This window comes from Dipodomys merriami, unplaced genomic scaffold, assembly GCF_024711535.1.
Source record: "Dipodomys merriami isolate MVZ:Mamm:240054 unplaced genomic scaffold, mDipMer1.0.p SCAF_12, whole genome shotgun sequence".
Taxonomy (NCBI): Eukaryota; Metazoa; Chordata; class Mammalia; order Rodentia; family Heteromyidae; genus Dipodomys; species Dipodomys merriami.
Genome location: NW_027202493.1, coordinates 39392849 through 39417726, shown reverse-complemented (window position 1 = coordinate 39417726; position 24878 = coordinate 39392849). Strand labels below are relative to the sequence as shown.

The window sequence follows — 24878 nt, the reverse complement described above, 5'->3', positions numbered from 1 at the left end:
AGACCCCAATAAGCTAGGAGAGAGGGTATCGCTGCCCATGGACCCGAGTCGCCTCTGATGGTGGGGAGCAACCTGGAATGTCAGAAGACCCTCAGTCTAGCTGTGTTACCATGGACAAGTCAGCCTTCCTGAGCCTCAGTTTCCCCCTCCATACAACAATGTTAGAAAGCTGGGAGCTGGTGGCCCACACCTGCAATCCCAGCTATTCAGAAGCCTGAGATCTGCGGATCAAGGTTCAGTGCTAGCCCAGGCAGAAAAGTCCACGAAAACTCTCTATTTCCAAATAACTAGCAAAAACAAAAGCCAGAAGTAGATCTGTGGCTCAAGTAGTAGAGTGTTAGCCTTGAGCGAAATGGTAAAGGACAGTACCCACATCCTGAATTCAAGCCCTAGTTCCTGCACCAAATAATATAATAATAATAATAATAATAATAATAATAATAATAATAATAATAGTAAGTTAAGCAGAGAATTGCTGAGTCTCTCATCATCTAGTTCTAAAATCAACAGGGGGTGCTTATTCTCAACAAGCAAGTCCAGAGAAATGGGGAAACAAAGTCACAAGGAAAGGCCATTCGAGACCCAGTAACTGGAATGACTGACGTTCAGGTTTGTGGGCCAGGGTTATTTTTTGAAGTCCAGTAATGAGGTCCTGCGGGGTAGAGCTTTCTTGAGGCACGAGATGGGAGGCAGGAAGTGGAGACTATTCCCAGAATCCCCTACCGCCGCCAAGGGCTTGCCTCCCAGGCCCCCACTTCCCCCACTTCATCTTGCAAGGCTGTCAGTGGAAAGGGAGTCCAAGTGTTACTGCTTCAATGATGTTTGCCCAAATGCTGTTTCCTAAGAGCTGTTGCATGCCCAAGATGCTTTCTGGGTCTGTTTGCTTTTTTCCAACAAGCCCGTTTCTTTTCCTGGAAGTGGAATGTGGCGGGGAGCCCGTGGAGTCTGAACCGGGGCTTGTTCCAATTCCTTTCTAAACCTGGATCTCGCAGCCTTGACAGGCCCTTTCTCCTGCTCCTTCCCAAGGCCCTGGGAGGCTGGGGCTGTTAGTAAGCACTGACTGTATACAGCATTCAGCATCTCATTTCCCTCCAGCATTACTGCCTCCAAGCCCACAAATGAACAAAGACTAAAAGTTGTGAAGGGAGATTGGAGGCGTGGCTCAGTTGGTAGATCACTAGCCAATGAGTGAAAAAGCGTCAGGTATGGAGTTCAAGTCCCAGTCTTGGATCTAAAAGCAAGCAAGCAAACAAGAACTTATGAGTAAGCCCCGTGCAGTCCTGTAATTGTAGCTATTCAGGAGGCTGACATCTGAGGATCTCTGTTCAAAGCCAGCGTGGGCAGAAAAGTCCCCAAGAGACTCTTCTCTCCAAAGAATCACTCAAAAACTGGAAGTGGTGCTGTGGGTCAAGTGGTAGAGCATTAGCCATGAGCATAAAGAGGCTCAGGGATAGCACTCAGGCCCTGAGTTCAAGCCCCACAACTGACAAAAAAAAAAAATTATGAATGGCAGGTTCTGTATTCACAGCTCCCATATGTCATGAAGATATGCCCTGTTTAGACCAAAAACTAAATTCCACCTAGAGGTGCTGTCCTAGCCTGAACTTAGTCACCGCCTCTATTGAAACAGCTTTCCTAGCTGGCTTCCCAGGTCCCTTCTCATTACTGGGTCTCACTCCTGGGATCTGGCCATTATATTTATTTTGTTTTTGTGCCAGTTTCGGGGCTTGAACTCAGAGCCTCATGCTTATGCTTTTCTACTCAAAGCTGGTGTTCTATCACTTGAGCCACAGTTTCACATCCAGCTTTTGGCTGGTTAGTTGGAGATAAGAGTCTCATGGATTTTTCTGCCATGGCTGGCTTTGAGTCATGATCCTCAGATCTCAGCCTCCTGGGTACCTAGGATAGTAATGGGCGTGAGCCACCAGTGGCTGGCATTGGCGGTTCTAATTTGAGATGCTGGCCAGGAGTCACTGGCTCCATTCACTCTTTCCTGCTCACTGTCTCCATTGCTTTCAAGAGCATCTCACCAGCCCCAAGACCTCTGTCACTCACCAGCCTAAGTGCTAGAGCCCATCATTTACCTCTTCTAAGCCCTGGTGGATTTTTTTTTTTTAACAATTTTAGTCATAAAAGCATAATATTTATTTATTTATTTATTGTTCTCTGGTCCTGGGGCTTGAACTCAGAGCCTGGGCACGGTCTTTCAGCTTTTTTTGCTCAAGGCTAGCACTCTATCCCTTGAGCCACAGCTCCACTTCTGGCTTTCTGGTGATTAATTAGAGATAAGAATCTCACAGACATTTCTGCTCAGGCTGGCTTCAAGAACCTCCATCCTTAGATCTCAGCCCCATGAAGATTACAGGCATGAATCACCAGTGCCCAGCTTTTGGCTTTTGCTTTTTTGTTTGTTTGTGTTTGTTGGTCGTGGTGCTTGAACTCTGGGCCTGGGCGCTGTCCCTCAGCTCCTCAGCTCTTCAGCCCAAGGCAAGCGCTCTACCACTGGAGCAACAGCACCACTTCTGGTTTTCTGGTGGTTTATTGGAGATAAGAGTCTTATAGACTTCCCTGCCCAGGCTGGCTTTGAACCGAGATCCTCAGATCTCAACCTCCTGTAGCTAGGATTACAGGCTTGAGCCACCAAGCACCCGGCTTTTATTTTTTTTTAATCTTAAAAGCATATGATATTAATACCTCCTTCTCTCCCAGAGTGGCCAATGAATCAATATGAATGAACAGACTTGGTAAGCTATAGGAGGCCAAGTCAGATACAAGTCCTTCTGGGCCTGCTTCCCCCACCCTATTGGCTACTTCTTTCTGACAAGCACTGATCAAATGCCCACGTGCACATGCCACGCTCTTCTCAGACCATGCCGAAATCCTCACTCCCAGTTACCTCTACACAATTGGAAACATCCAATTTCTACATCTTTTAGTTGCCTGCCCTCCCTTCCTCCCTTCCCTCTTTCCTTTCCCTTCCCTTCACTTCCTCTGCATGAAAGTAGCTGTGAAGAGTATAGAGTGTAGCAACATCCCAGGTCAAGTAGGCATTCAAGACAGCATTGCAGGTGATACCCAGGATGTCAGAGAACATGACAGAAGCACTGGGGACATGAATAGCATAATGCCACACATCAGTGTTGCTGGCAGAGCCAGGATAAGTTGGCAGTGGGCACAGAAACACCGTCTGGGTCAGGAGATGCCAAGATGAGCTGGTGTGTTATCATTAATACGAGCAACACACAGACGCCACCAAGTCTGCTGACACAAAGTTGCTGTCTTCCAGCCATCTCCCTGCCCTCCAACTGACCTCAGGTTGGCAGCTCTTCATTCCCCTGAGGGGGAATCTACCCTGTGAAGTGCCTCAGGTCCAAGGCTCAGCACAGTGGCTCATGCCTGTAATCGCAGCGACTCAGGACCAAGGTTTGAAGCCGATCCAGGGAAGAAGTTAAGTTAGTGAGACCCTGTCTCAACAAACAAGTGGAGCATGATGGTTCATACTTACCATCCTAGCTATGTGGGAAGTATAGGCAGGAAGATCAAGATCCAAGGCCAGACTGGGCAAAAAGCATGAGATCCTAGCTGAAAAATAGAGCAAAAACTGGACAGGGATATGGTTCAAGTGGTAGAACATCTGCCTAGCAAGTAGCAAGTACAAGGCCCTGAGTTCAAATTCCAGTACCACAAACATATACTCCAAAGGAGGAACAGATTTTAAATGTCTTTCAGGGTAAAAGGCATTTAATATCTACTAACCCATCAGTAGCCAATATGTCTCTATACAGTTCCCAAGCTTCCTGTATCTTCTAAAAGAGAGATAGGAAAAAAAAAAAACAACTTTATGTTCATTGAGAATGCTGAAGCCACCTGTTAGAATAACCTTGTATTCACTTTCCCTTCCAATCATGACCCCACCTGTTCATCCCCATGAAGGCTGTGCTTCCAGACACTGCCTTTCTGAGCTAGATCCCTGGCCTCTGCTAGGAGAAAGGCGCAGAATGTCTGGCTCCCTGGTTAGCACTCCTAAAAAGGGGTTGACAGCTTTCCCCAAAGGGAAGCAATTCCGCTCCCTCGGGTCTCCCACCTTTCTACCCAAGCCCTTTGTCTCCTGGTTAACACTTGTCTATCTTCCCTGAAAACACAGTCAGGGAGACATGTCTACTTCTTCCTCCTTGTCACGGCAGCTACCAAAATCCAGGGGCTCCTTTCTACTCTCCCCTTCCTGTGGCTACCAGGCAGGCGACATTGATCAGTTTCTCATGGCCACGAGTGGAAGTTGACTCCGTGTGTGGAAAAGCCGGGCAAGGCTGACAGCAGCATCCGGTAGCAGGTGCAGGGGGAGGGGGCACACATACACAGGTGCGCATGCGCACACCTCTCCTTTGCTGATTGCCCTCCCCCACCCCAGGGCTCCCTCTCCCATATCCCCTCGGGCTGGTGCTGCACATCCATTCAGCCCAGGCCCCCTCCTCCCCTATCGCGACTGCCTCCTGCCCCGTCTGGTCACCTCTCCCTCTACCTTGAGTAGACAGCCCTGCTTTTCCCTCCCCAGCATGATCCAGGGTGGGGGCAGGGAGTGCTGCGGGATAATGAGTTGAGATGAGAACTTCCAGCCTCCCATCTCTCTCTTCTCTCCTCTCTCTCTCTCTCTCTCTCTCTCTCTCTCTCTCTGGCTGCTGACTGACACAAATGGAATTCATCTTTAATCATCTGTTAACTCGTTGTCTATTATAGCTCTTTAATAGCACCATAGATATTCTTAATGAAGCATGATTTAAGGTATTTACAGCGCACGGACCGACAGACATCACTCACAGTGTGCAGGTAATGAGGCGTAAAACGGCTTTTGAATTTCCCCCAAAAGAGAAAAGCACAGAGAGACAGAAAGAGCTTTAGGCACTAGGGTTAAAAAAAAAAAAAAAGGATTAAAAGCCTTGTGTTATAAGGTTTGTTTTAAAATGTTTAGGCATTTAAAGTCATTTTAGCTCTTTGGAGGTGTTTGGCTCATGGAGTTCAGCAATTACCATGGGGGGGGGGCCTCAAGTTGTGAGCCCTCCTGGCAGCCACCTCAGGCCAGGTGTCCCCAGGCACTTGAACTAGGGGGCGGGGCCACTCAAGCCGTCCATCACAGGCAAGGGCCTTTCTGCCTTTCTCCATCACTGTCTTCCCTGATGGGGCTCCCAGGGGCAGTACCATGATAGAAGAGGACAGTGATGGAAAGGTGACAGCCACCCACCCACAGCACGGGTGGGGGCAAGTATCCCTTCCCTGTGACCGGAGAGGAACTATAAAGCCCTGGGTTCCGGTTCTGACTCTTGTGGCCCCTCCCTTTCAGCCCAAAGCAGAGAACAGGAGACGCAGGCCCAGTGGGTTCTTCTCTTAATGGAAAGCAGGGTCCAGTTGCTTAGAAATCAGCTCCCAACCTTCCTTGTCTGGGCCAGTGGCAGACCCAGGCTCTCCGCTACCAGCAGCCAGAAAAGACAGTCGGGCGGGGAGGGGAAACTGGATGGGGTTCTCACAATAGGACCGTGAAGATACTGGGTTTGGTTGGAGAAGGTCACCAAATTCTCTCCCAATCCACACAGTTCTGCACCTTTTTGAGCAGCAGCCCCTCCCTTCTAAAAGTCTCATTTCATTTCCGATCCTGGGAGGTGACAGAGGGGGAGGCGGCAGCCCTTAGTACACAGGATCAGGTTCTGAGTCCAGGGCTATGATCTCCCGCTGCGCACCAGTCACCTTCGCTGCCTCTTCCCCAGCGGCATGGCCAGCAGGGTGGAAGGAGCAGGTGCCCTGATCGCTGAGCTCCAGTGTGTTTGAACAGGGTGTGGCATTCTCAGGACGCAGACAGGAGAAGAGATGTTCAGCTCCTGCCCAAAGGTAGGGCTCCACTTAGGAAAATGTTAGCAAAAAGATTCCTCCAGACATTTCTACCCCTTTCTTTCTGTTTTCTTTTTTCTCTTTAGTTCTGGGTCTCAAACCCAGGACCCTGTGTAGGCAAGGCAAGTACTCTGCCACTGAGCTCCACCCGCAGCCCCTCTAACCCTTTCTAATATACCTAGTCCTGTCTGGGCCTCTTGTATCCAACTTACCTTTCAGGAAGGCCCAACCCAAACAAGAGCAAGGGGTCCCACCCTCCCAGGCTCTTACCTATTCATGCATCCCTTCCTGCCTGGTCAGGTATATGCAAAATCCTGAACACGGCTGAGAAGAAGGAGGTAGAGATAGGAGGATCATAGTCAAAAAGATAGTAAGATACTATCTCAGTCAGTGAGCAGGGCATGGTTATCATCACAGTTGCTTGATGGGAAGCCTCCCTGAGGCTAGCCATAGGGGGTAAAAAAAAAAAAAAAGCAGGAGACCCTATCTGAAAATCATGGGGCAAAAAGAGTTGGGGATGTGTTTCAGATAGCAGAGATACTGTCTAGCAAATGTGAGGCCCTGAGTTCAATCTATAAACAAAGAAAGAGAGAAAAAAAGAGAGAGGGAAAGAAACAAAGGAAAGAAAGAAAGGAAGGCAGGCAGGCAGGCACAATGTTCATCAGAGACAGATTATTAAAGAAATAATGGCTGACTGTGGTTTCAGAATGCCTTATAGGGAAGGGAGCAGAATGAATCTAGATGGAATGAATGGGACACTTGGATTTCTCTGACTTAGGATGGGAAAACATTTCCCCAACTGGCCACAGGGCTAACTGCAGAGCCAACTAGCCTTCCAGAGACTCCTGGGATAGCCGGACCAGAGGAGACACACAGCTTACCTACGACATCCACAGCATGCAATGATAAACTGATTTTCCTCCTGACTGCCTTGTTTTCCAAGCAATCAGTTCCCTGGCTGCTCAGTGCTGACTTAGGGAAGTCTCCTGAGGGCTGCCCCTTTCACTGACAACCATCTCTCTTCATCTTCTGCTAAGGAGCCTGCTTCTGCCTTTTGTGGGAAAGACCACTAGGGGGAGTGAGTGAGTTCCAGGCTGGAACCAAAGGCTGGCCGACCCCGGGGCTTCCTGGGAACTGAAGTTTGTCTACCTCAGGACTCACCCTGGGATGTTGGGTCCTGGGGCTCTGTAGAAATCTCACCCTTGCAGTTTTGGCCTGTCATGACCCTGACTGCTGGCCCGGTCACCTGCTCTCCTCCATCCCCCTTTCAGCCCTGATTAAAACGTGCTAAAGCCAGTACAGGATCGACATGGCCCAGCTTTCTTCCTTTCGGGCTGGGTATGCACTATTTTATACAGTGGCCATCCCAGGTCGTGTGTCCGCCGTGATAATGAACTCAGGACTAGAAAAGGGTCAGAGTCAGCTCTCCGTTTCCCAGGCTTTCTGTAGTAGGTTGGGGGCATGCTTCCAGCAGCCTCAGCTAGAGAAGACGTTTCTCCCCAACACTCAGAGCCCTGCATCCCTTTCGGATCCAGTTTTCTGGATAGGGGAGAAGAGAGACGGCAGAATATAGTTACAAGTCCCCAGGGAAGCTCCCAGGGACCCTGGAAGTCTCCTGTAGAAAGGTCTCATTATAATTTAGGATAATGTCAAGTTTATATCTGTATAAGCATCTGGTCCTCATGTTGGTTTTTCTTTGAAATTATTTCTGGCACATTCTGAGCACTCCCATTAATTATTTGGGGAGGTTTTTTTTTTTTTTTTCTTTCTTTCTTCCCAGCCACATCAGGAAGAACCCTCTCTGGAGTCAGCACCTGCTTACTTTCTAGGGAGGGTCTGAGAACTTGCTCTGAGGATGGGGAGCCCATACCCCTCCCTCCCCCAAACAGTAAAGTGATGTTAGAATTGTTGGGGTGGATGAGGGGAGCCTGAACTGGGGCTCCTTGAGTGCCTTGTTTTTCTTTTCTCCTCTTTCTTGGCATCATCTTCAACTTTGGTCCAAAAACCCAGGCTCTCCAAGCTTCCTAAAGGATGGAGGAGTGGCCCTTCTCATAAGCAAAGGCATCTCTTAAGAACGTTCGTGCACAATGCATGCATCTGTGGGGAGACTGACATTTAATCTGAAGCATCCACTTGAGACCAGAAGATTCTGGAATTTCTTCGGTGAGCCATGCATGGGTTGGCCATGTGGCAGGACACTGAGCACTGTCCAGTGTGCCTAAGTTCCCATGGCCGGGTGTCTCGTATTTTATCCCAGCCATTAGGAAATGTTTTTAGCAAAGCCTGTGCATGACACTTAGACGGAACAACCAGTTACCTAGGAAACTGCCCGCTCTATACATGCTCAACTGCCTGTGTCATTCGGATCCAGCTGCCTCAATTGGCCTTCTTCCTTGGTCCTCCTTTGACCCCTCTCCCCCATTTTTGTGACGGCTAAGTGCTCCTCACCAGGACCAGCTTCATGCGTGGGACCCAGTGCAAAGTGAAAATACAGGGTCCTTAGTTTAAAAACATGACTGTAAATATCAAGATGGTAACAGAATGTTAAAACAGGAACGGGCCCTTCCGAAGGCAGGATCCTGTGCACTTGCACAGGTCAGACACCCGTAAAGCTCACCTCGCTTCTAGTATCAGTCAGAATTGCCCTGTCCATCCTTCCTGTGACTCTGAAGGACAGTCAGGATCCTAATCTGGTGATGCAGGGTGTTCCTTTCATTTCTTTTCCCACAATGGCTGTTCAAGACTCCATGTGCTTGACCCTCAGGATTTTAAGACCTTTGCACCAAGGGCTGGTGGCTCATGCCCTTAATCCTAGCAACTCAGGAGGCTGAGATCTGAGGATTGTGGTTTTAAGCCCGGCCAGGCAGGGAAGCTTGTGAGACTCTTATCTCCAATTAACCAGCAAAAAGCCAGAACTGGAGTTGTGGCTCAGGTAGTAGAGCTCTGACCTCAACCAAAAAAAAAAAAAAAAAAAGAATGGAGAGTGCCCATGCTCTGAGTTCAAGCCACAGGACCAGGAGGGAGGGAAGGAGGAAGGAAGGAAGGAGGATGGAGGAAGGAAAGACAGGCAGGCAGGCAGGCAGGAAGGAAGGAAGGAAGGAAGGGACTCACTTGATGATATTTAAAAGCAGGGCTCTTATATGTCTAGGGACCAAGAACTACCTCTTGTAAGCCATATTTCCTCTATGCAAAGTACAAACTTATACTTCCCACATCCTTTAGCTCTACAAGAGCATCCTGGTCCATGCAGCTGTGAGTGCAGTCTCTGGTCACTGTACCCAGAGACTATTAATGGCCACCTTTCTCTCTGCTCTCAGTCCTTAGGGATCTCCTCCTAAAAGTCACTACGAATCTATGGTGAATTGATCACCCACAGGGTTCCCCAAACCTTTTAAAGAGCAATTTGTGTTTTCAGTCTGTCTCACCTCTGGGCTAATGAATTAGAGGAATTTACTACCCACTGTGTAAGTTAGCAGTTCCTTTTATCTGTGCTCATTGCTTCCATTTCAAGTGTCAGGATTTGTGCTGCAGCTCCGCCTTCCAGGATTCAATGACCAAGACTGTGAGAACAGTTGCACTTGGAATGAGACACTCTAGTCACACCTGGTCTTCTTGCCAGCTGGGCAAGGCCTTTCCCAATCCTTGGATTTGACCTTGTGGGTGACCCCTCTCCACTGAACAGAGAGAGCACAGCGCCCCCAGCAGGCCATTAGCGGTTCTGCACTAAGCCAGTGCACTGTGGGGTTCCTTCCCACTTAATCCTGGACTCCAGGGACCCTGAGGGCTGGCGTCGTTAGCCACTCTGTAGCCACTCTGATCCATTTTAGAGTTGTCCTATCAGAAATAGCTGCAAGGTCCTCCCTGCCCAGGCGTGGCCTGGCTTCTAGGCCCCTTGGGATGTGGACTTTCGCCCTCACAGTGGAAGGACTCTGATTCCACGAGTGTGTCAAACACCCACTTCTTTTAGATAAAGGCCTGGAGTAGAAGCAGGTCCAGGACTGAACCCCAAAGAACATGATCTAGATGTGAAGAAATCCACTTGTCACTTTGCTTGTTTCCTTGTTGTCTTTTAGCTGCTCTGCATCAATGACGAGAAGGTTCTTTCCTTTTCGGTGGTAATAGGGTTTGAACTCAGGGTCTTGCACTTGCTAGACAAGTGCTCTATCACCCAAGCCATGCCTCCAGCCCTTTCTGCTCTCATTATTTTTCACATAGGCTCTTGTCTTTATGTCTAGGCCTATCTGGATTAAGAGCTACCTATTTACAGCTGGAATGGCAGGTGTAAACCACTGTGCCAAGTTGTGATTTTCTTTTTTTCTTTTTTTGAGATAGGTTCTTGTGAACTTTTTGCCTCAAACAACAGAACTCTCAGTCTCTACCTTCTAAGCAGCTAGGATTACAGTCATGACTCACCGTGCCTGGCGTGAAGGTTCTTGATTTTGAAAGTCACCCTGTCAAAAACTTTTGAAAGACTACAATTTCCTTCCCCATAAAGCTCTTCACCCCAATAGAATCCACCAGATTAAGGAGGTATAAATTCCTATATAGAAGCCCAGCTTCTGCCCTCTTGGGGGGCAGCAGAAGGGGCCTTCGGGAGCCTGATCTCCACAGGCAGGAAAAACAGGCTGGCCGGGCACTGGTGGCTCACGCCTGTAATCATAGCTACTCAGGAGGCTGAGATCCGAGGATCGCAGTTCAAAGCCAGCCCAGGCTGGCTTATCTCCAATAAACCACCAGAAAACCAGAAGTGGCGCTGTGGCTCAAGTAATAGAGTACAAGCCTTGAGCTGAAGAGCTGAGGGACAGTGCCCAGGCCCAGAGTTCAAACCCCACAACCTACCTAAAAAAAAAAAAAGAACAGGCTGACTCTTCAGCTCTGCCAAGTGACATGCCCTTGAGCAAGTTCCTCAGCCTCCCAAAGTGGTGTGAATGAGGATGTGTGAATGAGGATGTGTTGTGTAGAGGTGAACAAGGCCGGCCTGGGATAGGAAGTGTTTGCCACTTGATATAGACAGGTTCAACTGGTGACAGCTATTATTTTGTCTGATAATCTTTCATTACCGATTGCACCAATTTATACTTCCAACACTCACTTCTTATGGCAGGACATCTTACCTTAGTATAAAATGTGGTCAACAGCAATGCTTCTTGGTAAAGGAATCAGCACCATTCATTACATAGTTTATGTGCTTCATGAGTACCCTCAGCCTGCACACTCATTGTGCAACCTATGTGTGTCAGGTTCTGTGTGGAAGTAGTTGTGTCACTTGATAATGGGGATACATTCTGAGAAATGCATCAGTGGGCATTCCATGGACGTCTGAGCATCATCAGATGTTCACACACACTTGTACACCTAGAAGATGCTAGGTGCCAGTGGCACCTGCCTGTAATCCTAGCTACTCAGGAGGCTGAGATCTGAGGATCCTGGTTCAAAGCCAGCTGAGGCAGGAAAGTCTGTGAGACTCTTATCTTCAATGAACCACCAGAAAACCGGAAGTGGCACTGTGGCGCAAGTGGTAAAGTGCTAGCCTTAAGCCGAAGAGCTCAGGGACAGTGCCCGGGCCCAGAGTTCAAGCCCCACAACTGACGAGGGGTAGGGGGGAGGATGCAGGCTTGTCACTCCACGTGGCCTCATCATGCAATGAAGAGATAGTAAATGGGAGCCATTTGAGGCTGCTGCCAGCGTATACGGTGTTTTTGTAAGTATCCACCCTAAAATAATAATAATAAGTTCATTCATCAAGCAGCCGCACAGTCATCTGTCCCCAGTGGTGATAGTCAGTGCAGTGTACCTCCTCTGCACTGTGGTCCTCCAGGACCGGCAGCATCAGGAAAACGTGCAGTAACATGACTGACTGCAGCTTTTTAGCTGTGACGTCCCTGGGCCATACTTACTTTTCAGCCCATCATAATCTCAGAGGACCACCGTCATATATTTCGCCCATCACAGACAGAAATATCTTTATTGAGTGCATGGCTTTATTCAGTAGCGTCCACTGAGAGCCAGGAGGCGGTATGTCGGGGAGAAGGGGAGCTCACCAAGTTCAGGTGGAAGCAAGCCCACCAAAAGCCCACTACACACAGACATGGTCTCAAGGGGCTGAGCCACATTCTGTACAATCAAGTCTTTGGCTAAAGGAGAACAGGTAGATTTTTCTGGAAGCACCATGACTCTCAAAATTGGTCAACAGGGAAGAGTGACTCCAAATCCTCTTCTTCTGGGTGCTAATAAAAGCACCCAGATGTGGACGGGGTGGGGGTGCTATCAACCAACAGGGCCACCTTTTTGTCCAGAACTACCACAAAGGCCTGCCAGACCCTGAGATTTGTTGAAGCCTGTTATTGAAGGAAGAGCTGAAACTCCCTGGTCAGAACCTCATGAGTTCCTTTGAATTTCAAAGATGACACAGAAAACACAAGGCTTGGACTCCAACAAATGCCCTGAAAATCCTGGCAGCGCCTCCCTAGTCATCCCAAGCAGGGCTTGGGCGGAAGATAAGACACCGATGTTCAGCCTCATCCGATGAGCTGGGACATGCCATGCTGGACCCCTCCCGTGGGAGAGCCGGTCACCCGGGCCTCCACCCCTGGCTTCACATCCCAATGGGAAGACTGGAAAACCCTATACCACGTTCCCCAATCAAAGCCTGTCACACCTGCCTGGATTCACTTTGTGCTTTTAGTGTTAAGTGCATTTCACACACCAAGTCTTCCCAGGCCTGGATAGTCCCCCTAGCTTCTCCGTGGAAGTGTCAGAAATATTTTCTAGTAACTTTCCAGTTTCCTAATAGCTCGGCAAGAAAGGGCCTTACTGAGACTCATCTTGCCCATTTTGTTTGGGGAAAAACGGGCCCAGATGGAACCAGCCATGTTGCTCTTAACCTCCACTAGTCCCGGCCCTTCCTGGCACCTTGGCACCTTCCAGCTCCCTGAGCAAGAACGTCTAGTGACATCCCAACACCCAGCGTCCTACCCCCTTCCCAGCATCTCCTGTTGGGCAGCCTGACCAAGGCCCAACCTGTCAGCACCCAATACCACCTCTAAGAGACTAAGCCCCCCCTCCCCTCCCCCAGGCCCAGCCATTCACCCCCACCGAGCTGAGCTTGTTCACCCGGAACAAGTGTGGCAAACGTCGCCTTTCCAGGCCGGAATCTGAAAGAAATTAGAAACCTGCTGCTAGCTTCATTCCCACTCTCCTCTCATGTTTGCTGTTATTTTTTAACACTTTTTTTTTTTCTCCTCTCATAAAAGCACTATCCCTTCCCCAGAGCTTGCCTGTAGCGAAGGCATGGTCTGTACAACTGCAATGATTTCAGAGAACAGATGGAGTGAGGAGCAGAAAGTCTGTTAATAGTAATAGAAATGCTACATGTTAACCTGGACAGCACATGATGACAGTCCCATGACTACCCGTTCTGTTCCCACCAGCTGGGCAACCAAAGTAGGAATGAGATATTCACAACACACAGCCATCCGCCACGTAGCCACCTAAAGTTAGAACCCAAATTCCTTCACACTAGGGGCCTTGGCCATTGCAGCAGCTTAGGTCCAGAGCAGAGGAGGCCATACCATGGGCCTCTTGGATTCCTCAGGCTCAGGCCCAGCCTCCAAGGCATCCTGAGTCTGTTGAAGCCCAGGGCTGGCTTTTAAAACAATGCTAAACTTGCTGGCCCCACCCAGCCACTGCTTCCAATGGCTGCGCTTTGGGGAAGTGCGCAGCTCGTTTTTTTGCTTTTCCAGGAGTCAGGTAAGGTGAGAAGAGGCTTCGGCTTTCCCAGGCTGAGGAGAAGACCGGGTAGCAAGCTGGCCAGAGTCGAGGTCAATAGTGCAGTGGGTTGTCCAGCTCTGTTCTTCCTTCTACAATGTGAAAAGGCAGCGCCTTGCCGGGACTCTTGTGGCTCACGCCTGTAATCCCAGCTACTCGGATGCTGAGATCTGAGGGTCCTGGTTCAAAGGTAGCCTAGGCAGGAAAGTCTATGAGACTCTGATCTCCAAGTGACCACCAAAGCCAAAAATGGAGTTGTGGCTTAAGTGCTAGAGCTTGAGTAAAAAAAGCGAAATGACAGCACCCAGGCTCTGAGTTCAAGACCCAGTATGGCTTGTGCGCCTGTGTGTGCGCACACACACAGAGCAATGTTTTATCTCAAGAATTGTGTCCCCATAGGATAAGAAGGAGCTCATGCTTAGGGCATATAGAAGCCCTGTGGCAAAGGTACCAACAAAAGATGATTGATGTTCAAAGTCAGAGGGCATGTCCAGCTCATGGGGCTCAGAGTAGGTCTTCACAGGTGGACTTAACTTGGGGAACGAGGGAGACCCGGGCATGTGCATGGAGACCAGCGGCAGGAAGTAAGCATCCCATGAGAGCGCAGATGCCTCCTCGGTCTGGGTCAGCAGGGCAGCCGCGCACCGCCACACTCACCTGCCAGGCTACCACCAAGTTCCCGTCTATGTCCCAAGCCCTCCGAGAGCCGGGCCTTGGGAATGTTATCAGGCAACCCCAAAGAGACAAGGGCTACAAATCAGGGCCTTTTGTTTTGTTTTTAGAGAGAATCATTTTACCAAGACATGGCTGGCTTACTCTCCCAGTCAGTCAGCCCCCAATGGCTGGGAGGAAGGGTCATGGGCAGAAGGTCCTGTGGTTCTGTAGCGTGGAGCAGGAACTCCCACAGACCTCCCCTGAGCGTGGGGGGGGGGGTCGGAGGAAGGAGAGGCAGAGGGGGCTCCACAAGCACCCCCCCGGAAAGCTGCGGGATCTGGGTGCGGGCCCAGGGGGGCAGCGTCCAGTGATGCGCCGCACTGGGAACTGGGGGGGCTGACGTGGGGGTGATATCCGCTGCCTGCTTGGCTGTGGATGAGGCGATGACCATTTAACCAAGTCAACTTCCTTATGAAAGAGAAGCTGACGCAGCCCAGAGTGGGTCAGCTCACACAGGCTCCACGGGAAAGAAGAAGCCCTCTGATTGGGTTTTGGATTCCGGACCCGGCCGTGTGCTAGGTTCCTGCAGTAGTTTTGCGCAGCTGTCTTCTCTCCTAGCGTATGAGGGGAGCCCCTCGTAGCCTGCAGGGAGTCAGAGGGGGCCTTAAGTAGTGGACAGAGTGGAAGGCCCGGGCTCTTGAACCCATGGGGAGGGTAATGAGAAGGTGTGAGCCTTGTCTTAGAATGTCCGGGGTTGCTGTGAACAGGAAGTTCAGGACTAGTTCTAACATCATTCTTGAAGACTGTCTGCTTTTGATGGAGGCTTTTTTTTTTTTTTTAATTTGGTGAACTGTGGTCTTTTTTAAGGATCTGAGCTGAACCTGAATCTGTGGCATTCTCAGGGCAGTGAGGGACACGATGGCCAGGAGGCCACAGAAGATTCTGGTCCATTCACTAGGTTTCCCATGAAGGAAACACTCCCCGATTCCATCCAGCATCCTTACTCTGCCCCCATCCCCAGGAGAGCTCAGTCCCTCCCGAGGCACGCTAGTATCCTCAGCTCACCTCTGTCCAGACCCAGGAGGGACACTGTACAGCCTCAGGCAACTGGAGCAAGTCTTCCTGCTGTCAAGGTAACAGCTACACCAGCCACCTCTGAGAGCAGACATCACTTCCCTCGTCAGTGATAAAGCCGCCGGACCCTAAGACCTGACACCGGTCTCAAAAACACTCTCACACCTTCAGCTTGTTCTTGTCGGAGACAGGTACCATCACCAACTTGCAGATCGGTAAACCCCATCTTGGCGGGGGTAAATAACTTCTTAAATGCACAGCGTAGCCATAAAAGAACCAGGGGCCTAGGGGTCAGGCTGTTGGTCATTTATTCAAGCCACTTCCTCAAAGTATCAGGAGACTTTCAGAAGAGCCACTCTGGCACCAAGGCCAGATGCATGGCTCCGGCACAGGCCCAAACAAGCATGGAGAAATGACACTTGTGTCAGAAATGTGCTTAGACACAAGGGGAAAGATAAAAGTCTTACTAGCAGGCCTTAAGGGGCTTGCTTCATGAAACAATCTTGACCTAATTCAGCAGCTCAAGAATCTTTTTTTTTTTTTTTTTTTTGCTTTATCCCAGGTCTTTTCACACAGGCCTTTAACTTGACCCTCGTCCCTTCTTGGGCTCAGGATGTCTTGCTACACAGCCCACATCTCACCCAGCATTCCACGCAGGAAGATGGGGACTGGATGGAGGAACAAAAGGGCAACTTTGGCTGGTCACTGGTGGCTCACGCCTATAATCCTAACTACTCAGGAAACAGATCTGAGGATCACAGTTCAAAGCCAGCCCAGGGCTGGGAAGGTGGCTCGGTGGTAGAGTGCTTGCCTTGCATGCATGAGGCCCTGGGTTTGATTCCTCAGCACCACATAAACAGGAAAATCCGGAAGTGGCGCTGTGGCTCACGCGGTAGAGCGCTTGCCTTGAGCTAAAGAGCTGAGGGACAGCGCCCAGGCCCAGAGTTCAAGCCCCATGACTGACCAAAAAAAGCCAGCCCAGGCAGGAAAGTCTGTGAGACTCTTTAATACCAATTAACCACCAGAAAGCCAGAAGTGGAGCTATGGCTCAATGTGGTAAAGCATTAGCCTTGAGCAAAAGAGTTGAAGGACAATGCCCAGGCCCTGAGTTCAAGCCCCAGGACTGACCAAAAAAAAAAAAAAGTGCCACCGTAGATTTTCTCCTTGTGACTTTTCAGGAAGAGATCTCTTCTCCCGGAGACTTTCCCCTCCATCTTGGCCAGCTGTACTGTTCAGCACAGTAGAAGCTGGGAAATTCAGTTATCTTAGCCTCCCAGCTTCTAATCGAGACAGGGAGGAGAAAGGACATCCAATCCACCATGGCTCCACATCACCTCTTTACAAAACACATCAGCGTTGCAAAGCGCCCCAGCTCCTGGGTGCAGCCATGTCTGCCACGAGGTCCTGGATGTGCTTTGGCTGGTGCTATGCAAAGAGAGGCTGGTGTGCTGGATGGACGCCAGCCTGAACCCTGGGCCAGTCCACGGGGATGAAAGGCTTTGGGCTCAAGGGGCAGCACCCAGATGGCTTCCTGGGGGGCTGCTCAGCCCTGGTAAGGAGCAGCTGTTCCCCACAGCCTCCCAGGAAGAAGGCTCTTAACTAGATTTCCCATGCACAACTTTGTGGGGGAGGCTCAAACCTCCACCCACCGCAGGCTAAATTTGTACTTCAACCAACATCCTCACGAACAGGGGGAGCCTGGGGCGACTGTGTTTATACCTTCAGCTTCTCCATGGATGCCGGAGCCCTTCTCCGGGGCCAAGGCACAAAGGCCCCGGACGAGACCTTACAGTAGAGGACACATGAGCTCTCCCAGGCCAGGTGGGTAGAGCATGAGGAAAGAAAGTCCCATTGCTGGCCTCGGTGGATTTGGAGCTGGACTTGAGGCTGGTGGTTCTCAATTCACCCCCAGGAGGAGTCCAAACCGCTGGCTGGGGTCTGAGGGTCCAGCCTTGGGAGCTCTGACACGTAACCGTAGCCATTCTCAAATGCAGACAGGGAGTAAGCACCACGGCGTTGGAGAACACATTCAACTTGACCGTGATCCCGCCTTGGCCAGATCAGCTCAGTCTCCAGGGAGACAAGTGAGCATTGTCGACAATAAACTACATACACAGGCCTGTCGGAGCACGTTGGCGCAGTGCCAGACGCTCCCTCAGCTCCAGAGGGCCTTGAGGGATATCTGGACGCGACTGAGTCAGGACCTGCTCTCAAATGCATCCTGGGTTGGTTTTCACGGGGAATGGTGAACACGCAGGTGGAAACGGCAGTGATGTAGGAAGAGGTTTGTATTGTACTCCCAGGCCTGTGAGCCACAGCATATCACAGAGGGCCACACTAGCAGCGCCCGGCCTGCCGAGGAGCACATGGAGTGAGGAGAAAGCATGGGTGGGGTGCTAGGCCGCTTCCTGTCACTGTCCCTGAGTGTCATAGGCTGAGTGACTTACAAAGAAGCAAGGTTTATTTAGCTCTCGAATAGTGAGGCTGGGGAAGATGGTGCTGGCATCTGGCCCAGGGCCTTGTGCTACGTGGTAGCCATGTGGAGCGTGTGGCATGATGAGACAGAACAGACCTGCCAGCCTCAAATGGCAAAGCCAAGGGAGAACATGAGGCCCTGAGCTGGAGCCCCAGTACACACATGCACACGTGCACGCCACACACGCACGCACACACACGCTAGAGAAAGGAAGAGCGCCCAGGTCCCAGTTCCGAGAAAGAAGCTTCAGGAATGAAAAATAGCAAAAATCACAAAAGTCAAGGGAAGGAGGCCTTTGGCTAAGGAAGGGGTCACCTGCCTTTCAAGGAACATGGGACGCCTTGCTCGGGCTCTGTTCTGTGGTGGTCTGGGTTCAAATGTGGCACCTTTCCTTTCTCCACAGATGCCCTTCAAAATGGTGGGAGAATTCCCTGAGCTGTCTATCACGGGCATCCCTCATCACCCCTCAGCCTCGGTGAGGGAGAGATACAGGCATTATCTCCAAGATAATGCTACACGATCACTATCCACTTTGTGTCATAATTTCAGTTTATTTTTAGCACTCACGTGATTCAAAGATCAAAGTGATAGAACCAGCTGAGAAGCTTCTTCCCACCTCTATCCCAACGACCCAAACATTGCCACCACCCACAGCTCCTATGATTTAAAAAAAAAAGCCCTTCATGGTTTGTTTATGCAAATACAAGCGTAAAGGAATATATGTGAAGAAAGACCTTATTTTCTCATTCTTGAATCAAAGTAAGTTACCAGACAGTGGTTTACAATGTAGGTTGTTTCTCCCCCCACTTAATTTATCCTGGAGAGCTTGTTTTTTGTTTTTTTGTTTTGTTTTGTTTTTTAATATATCAATCTGAGAATTCTTCGTAGTTTTTTTTTTTTTTGAATGACTCTAAAGCTTTCCATTGTAAGCATGTATCATTGTTTACTAACCAATACCACGGCTGATGGACATTGAGTTATTTCTGTCTTTTGCAGACACTGTGTGTGTGTATGTGTGTGTGCGTGCGTGCGCGCGCGTGCACTTGGAAATTGAACTCAGCACCTGGGTGCTGTCCCTGAGCTTTTTCTGCTCAAGGCTAGTGCTCTACCACTTGAGCCACAGCTCCACTCCAGGTTTTTTGTTTTGTTTTTTTTGGTCTGGTCATGGGGCCTGAACTCTGTGCCTGGACACTGTCCCTCAGCTCTTCAGCTCAAGGCTAGCGCTCTACCACTTGAGCCACAGTGCCACTTCTGGCTTTTTTTTCTGCTTATGTGGTGCTGAGGAATTGAACCCAGGGCCTCATGCATGCAAGGCAAGCGCTCTACCACTGAGCCAACTTCCCAGCCCCACTCCAGGTTTTTTGATGGTAAGAGTGTCATAGAACTTGTTTGCTCCAGCTGGCTTCAAATGATGATCCTCAGATCTCAGTCTCCTAACCAGACTGATTGGCATGAGCCACCACACCCAGCCTTCTCTACTAACTTTAGGAGGGAAAAACAAACACAGAAATGGGGCTGCCCACACCCCCAATAGACATTCCCAGAGCTCACCAGCATGCCACGCCACCACGCTTCAGGATTTGCCACTTCTTCAGACAGTATTACTTCCTGTTTACTTTGATTTTGTGTGTGTGTGTGTGCTAAGAGCACTTGACCACTTAACAATGAGATCCACTCTCAAGAGACTTGTAAGTCACAATATGGTGTGAAGAGGATGCTGCACCCGATGTCTAGAACTCACTGTCGAAAGTTTCTATCTAGCCCCTGATTCTAGCGCCATCTCCCCACCCTGTCCGGCCGAGGCCTCTGCTCTGCAGTCTGCCTCTGGGGTTTCGACTCCCATACTCCACAGTTAGGTGGAACCACACAGTATTTGTCTTTGCGTGACTGGTTTATTTCACTGAGAATAATATCCTAAGTTCACCCCTGTCACATAACCCAGTATTTCTCCCCTTTTATTACAGGCTGATAGTATTCCTTCTTAATTCCAGCTGGTTTGTAGCTGGTTTAGGTACCTGGTTTACAAAGGGTTGACACAATATTTCGACTTCACAATCTGGATCTTTTCCCAGTTTAGTGATATGCAGTGCAATTCCCTCCAGTGATACTCGTCTGTGGGTTAATGTATATTCTCTGGAGGTATTTTGGGTAGGTTAGGCTAAACCATGATACTTGGTCAATGACTTACAATCAATGCATTTTCAGCTTATAGCATATTCGGCTTACTGTAACCCCTGGTAAGTCAAGAGGCATTGGCATAGACCATTTGTAATGATATATTGGCATAGAACATTTTTTAAAAGTTCATTGGTCATTTGATGGACATTTAGGTTGGTTCCATGCCTTGGCTATTGAGACTGGTGCTGCAATGAGCCATGGTGGTCAGATGGCTTCTTGAGACCCTGGCTGGGTTCAATGCTTTCATGCAAATTCCAGAAGCAGGGATCATCTCAGCGGGCCAACCTTCTCACTATGTCTAGATCTCAGAATCCGCCAGATAGGTGTGAGAACCCCAGGGAAAGTCGATCATGTAGCTCAGCCTCTTCAAGCTGGAAGGGAAAAAGACCTAGCCACTATCTCTAGGCCACAGTGCATCAAGTGCTTATGGTCCCTAATCCAGGCCTGGCATTCTAATCTATATGACGGAGAAGCTACAGCAGCACTCTGATCCAGGCAAGAAGCATGTAGCAAGTATGAGAACCTCTGGAAACAGCTCTGTTATTTGTTTATTCTTGCTGCTATTGATGATGATGGTGTTGGTGATGATGGTGGTAGTGGTGGTTGTGGTGGTGGTGGTGGTGATGATGATGATTTGTCATGTTAGGGTTCAAACTCAGCACCTCACACATGCCAGGTGAGCAGTATGCCACAAAGCTCCATCTCCATCCTGATTCCATTGTTGAAAGCATTGATTGCATTCTCTGTCTCTCTCTCTGTCTCTCTGTCTCTGTCTCTTGTCTCTTGTCTCTCTCTCTCTCTCTCTCTCTCTCTCTCACACACACACACACACACACACACACACACACTCTCTCTTTCTCTCTCTCAGCTGTCAGCGCTTAGAGGATGGGCCCTCATGGCCACAAAGGAGTTTCAGATTCTGGAAGACTATGGAACTCTACCCTGTCGTAATTTTCCTATCAATCAGAGAGTGCTAGTCATTTTTCCTCTTCTTCCTCTTCCTCCTTCCCCTCCCCCTCCTCTTCCCCCCTCCTCATCCCTTCTCACCCCTCCTCACCCCCTCCTCCTCCTCCTCTTCATCCTCCTTCTTCTTGTGCCAGCAGTAGGGCTTGAGCTCTCTTGCTTAGCTCTTTGGTTCAAGGCTGCTGCTCTACCACTTAAGCTATAGCTCCACTTCTGGCTTTTTTGTTGGTTAATTAGAGATAAGAATCTGTTTGATTTGTCTGCTCGTGCTGGCTTCAAACCTTGATCTTCAGATCTCAGCCTCTTAAGTAGCCAGGCTCACAAGTCTGAGACCTGTACGCTCATCATGAATATTTTGTGTAATGGGTATTTTCTTTTCTTAGTTGAAGAACTTTTTTATAAAGACATGAATGAGAGGTTGAGGGTGCAGAGGCTCTGGTAACCTCCCCTTTGGTTCTACATACTCAGGATAAACATAAAAATGCATAAAAGTTGGCATTTGATTTTAGTTTTTGCATGTTAGTGAAATCAACTATTTTGTCTATTGATAAATTGTATTTCTTATTTTATGAGTGCCTTTTAATATTTTAATCTCATCTTCCAATGGGCTATGAGTCTTTTTGTTGATTTAAACAGTGCTTCATATATTAACGCTTTTTTCATAGATCTTGAATACATGGATCCTCAGCTTATTGCCTTTGAATTTTATTATTTTTCTTGCCATATAAAAGATTTAAAATTATATCTAGTTGGATAATATCAATCTTCTCCTTCATGCCATTTACTGCTAACAGTTTGGTATATATATTTTCCCAGACATTTTCCATGCATATGCGTATCTATCTATAAATATATATAGTAAGTGATATAGTTTTCCTGCACATTTGAAATATCATACACACTCTTCTGTGTATGTAAAGAAGAAAAATAGTTTTATTTCTTCTTTCACTGTTACCTATAATTTTTGCTTCTTTTACATATGAGAATTTTGTAGATATTCCCCTTATTAATAATGTAAAGATCTAACTTCAACAGCATTCCAGTGTATGAATTCAACATTGTGTTCCTAAACCAGTTTTTAAGTTTCATTTTTCATTTTCATATTTAAACATGGAAGTTTTTGGTGTCTGAAAGAAATAGAGAACTAAGTTTGGGGTTGGAGATTTAGCTCAGTAGAAGATCACTTACATACCAAGTGCAAGACCCTGAGGTCAGTCTTCAGCACCACAAAAAGAGAGAGCCCTAAATTCATTCTTTTTTTTTCTGCCATACTAGAGTTTGAACTCAGTACCCTGAGCCATCCCCCAGCCCAAGACCTGCTTATAATTCCACATAATGAGCCAATTATTCCATAGCATTTATAAGAGAGTCTACCTTTCCTTCTCTGATTTGAAATAACTGTCACATATTATCATGTTAAATGATTAATATTGTACATTAAATGTTAAGAAAGAATTTGAGTTTCTCTATGGATCTCCTTTTTTGTTGTTTTTATTTATTTACTCTTTAATGTCACATCGGTCTAATTATTATAGCTTTATAACGTATTTTAATATCTATAAAATCAACATCAACTCCTATTTCTTCTTTTTAAATAGTGTCTTGGGTCAAATTCTTTTTATTATATTTACTTACTTTTTGCATTTAATTGTGAGGTTTAGAATCATTTGTGAAATTCCCATAATAACTACTAACAATTATTATTTTTCATTAAACTTGTTACATTATTAAATTAATTAAAGCTTTATTGACCTTTTTACAAAATTATTTTAACTTAAGAGCAATCTCTTGTCTCTGCATCTATTCAATTTTTCTTATGAGCACCAGTAATATTTGTTTAGTCTGTCTAAATCTTACATTTTCTTCATATTTATTCTGGGATATTTTACATTTTTGTTACCACTGTAGAGGGAATTTTAAAAGTACATCTGAAGACTATTATTAGTATATAGCAAACTATAGGTTTGGTATACATTTGGTAACAGCTTACTTTATGGATTATTACTCTAGTTGTTTTTAGTTTTTATGGATTTCTCATGTAGACAATCATGTCGTTTATAAAAAAAAGAAATGAAAAAGAGGAAGGATAAAGATTTGTTTCTTTTTTTAAAAACTGTATTTCTACTTTCTTTGTACTTTCTTATTGCTGTAGCTAGAACCAGTTAGATGTATCATATACATCTAATGTATATCTTAGATGTATCATATACAGGTTTCCCTTTCTTGTATCATACACACATTTTCCTCTCTGTCTTTTTATTCTGCATGCTAGAAAACTTTGGGGGACTATTTTCACATTTTCTACTTTCATTTCCTGTTCACATCAAATACGTGGTTCTCTGCTACTTTGGGATTTTAGTATTCAACCATCAGTACTTCCATCTTTAGACTTCCTGTCTTTGGAAAGTTTCCAATGGTCTCACAATCACACACCTATAGTTCCAACTACTCCAAAGGTGGAGACGTGAGAATCGACATGCAAACCCAGCCCAGGCAAAGTTCTTGAGATGCTATCTGGAAAACACAAACTAAAAGCAAGGGGGAACGTGTCTCAGGGGTTAAGAGTTTCTGTGTATCAAGCACAGGGCCTTGAGTTCCATCTGGACACCCTCTAGTGGTTCAGTTGCTCTCAGTGTCACACCTCACTCCTTACTCAGACCTAGAAAGTCTCCTGTGCCTGGGACCAGCCACTTCTCACTCCATCATGTCCACCCTACCACTCGTCCACCTCTGGACACTCGGGTCTTCTGTCTCTGGCCCAGCTGAAGGCCTTGTCACTGTTTCTGTTCCCAGATTTCTTCCTCCCTCTTGCCTACCCTCTGTCACTTTCGTCAGAGGCCAGACCACAACTAAACATGTCCCTCTCTGGCTGGCTGTCTACTTATTTATTTTATCATCTGTGTCTTAAAACTTCCTAAAAGCACGCCTCTTACTGACCTGGCACATAGTCATCTCTTGTACATATTCAGTTAATGCTTGGTGAACAGAGGTATTGACCCCAGGGGTTCTGAGACAGAGCAAGCACCCATCCCTTGGCCTGTGGGGTCTGGGGTGCTTAGTAAATATGCCTTGTTGGGTTTGTGTCTTCATCAAGGCCTAGAGATCTGCCATCTTCTCCACAGACTTTATTTCTCTAAGAATCAACATGTGACATGAGAGAGACATCAAGAGAGCTAGCACAAACTGGGGAGGGGCCGTAGGGGCTGCCTGCAGTCTCAGGTGGGAATTGAGGTAGAGTCTCCCCCGCCCACTAGAGAGTCCTGATGCTACACGGCTTCATGGTGCCTTGTATTGCAGGGTGGGAACTACGTCCTGGTGATGGTGGATCCAGATGCCCCCAGCAGGAGCAACCCCAAAGCGAGATTCTGGAGGCACTGGATGGTGGCAGACATCAAGGTAAGAAGGCCACGAGGCACTTTAAGCCTCATTCGCAGTGGTCGCTGGAAGATTATCGTTCAGTGTGGTTCTCAACTTGTCATTCTGTGGGGAGAGCAGGACTTCTTTGTCAACAGCCCCCCGAGCTTTCAAACAGCTTCACACCAAATCAAAAGACTAGAGGCGGCAGGTTCGGTGGTAAACCAGCTGTCAGAATGAGTAGAAGAAAGCCTGTAGGGCTTGCTGATCTTTTGTGGTACCACTCCTTCCGCCATGATGGATTTAGGTACTGATTTCGGTTTGTGCCAGTGCACGCTAGACCGGGTGCCGCGATGTGGTTAGGACAGGGGTGTCCTGCTGGAGGCCCTCCCCTGCTGAGCCAGGGGCATGCAGGAAGTAAAGTGATTTGCTCTCTGGTTGGCCTCACGCTGGGGAAGGGGCCTGGCTCAGTCTCCCCAGCGTGAGTGCGAGGAACTCACATTTGGTGGGTAAATGGAGGGCACTCGGGGCAAAG

At 48.1% G+C, this 24878-nt stretch overlaps 1 protein-coding gene across 1 annotated transcript in view; it reads left to right on the top strand.

Moving 5' to 3' along the window:
* The window catches only part of Pebp4 (phosphatidylethanolamine binding protein 4), a 169123-nt gene that overhangs the window by 51066 nt on the left and 93179 nt on the right, over nt 1–24878 (top strand). Inside the window, exon 4 of the mRNA XM_070016005.1 lies at nt 24287–24385. Coding sequence (XP_069872106.1) covers nt 24287–24385 — 99 coding nt within the window. The remainder of the gene's footprint in view (nt 1–24286; nt 24386–24878) is intronic.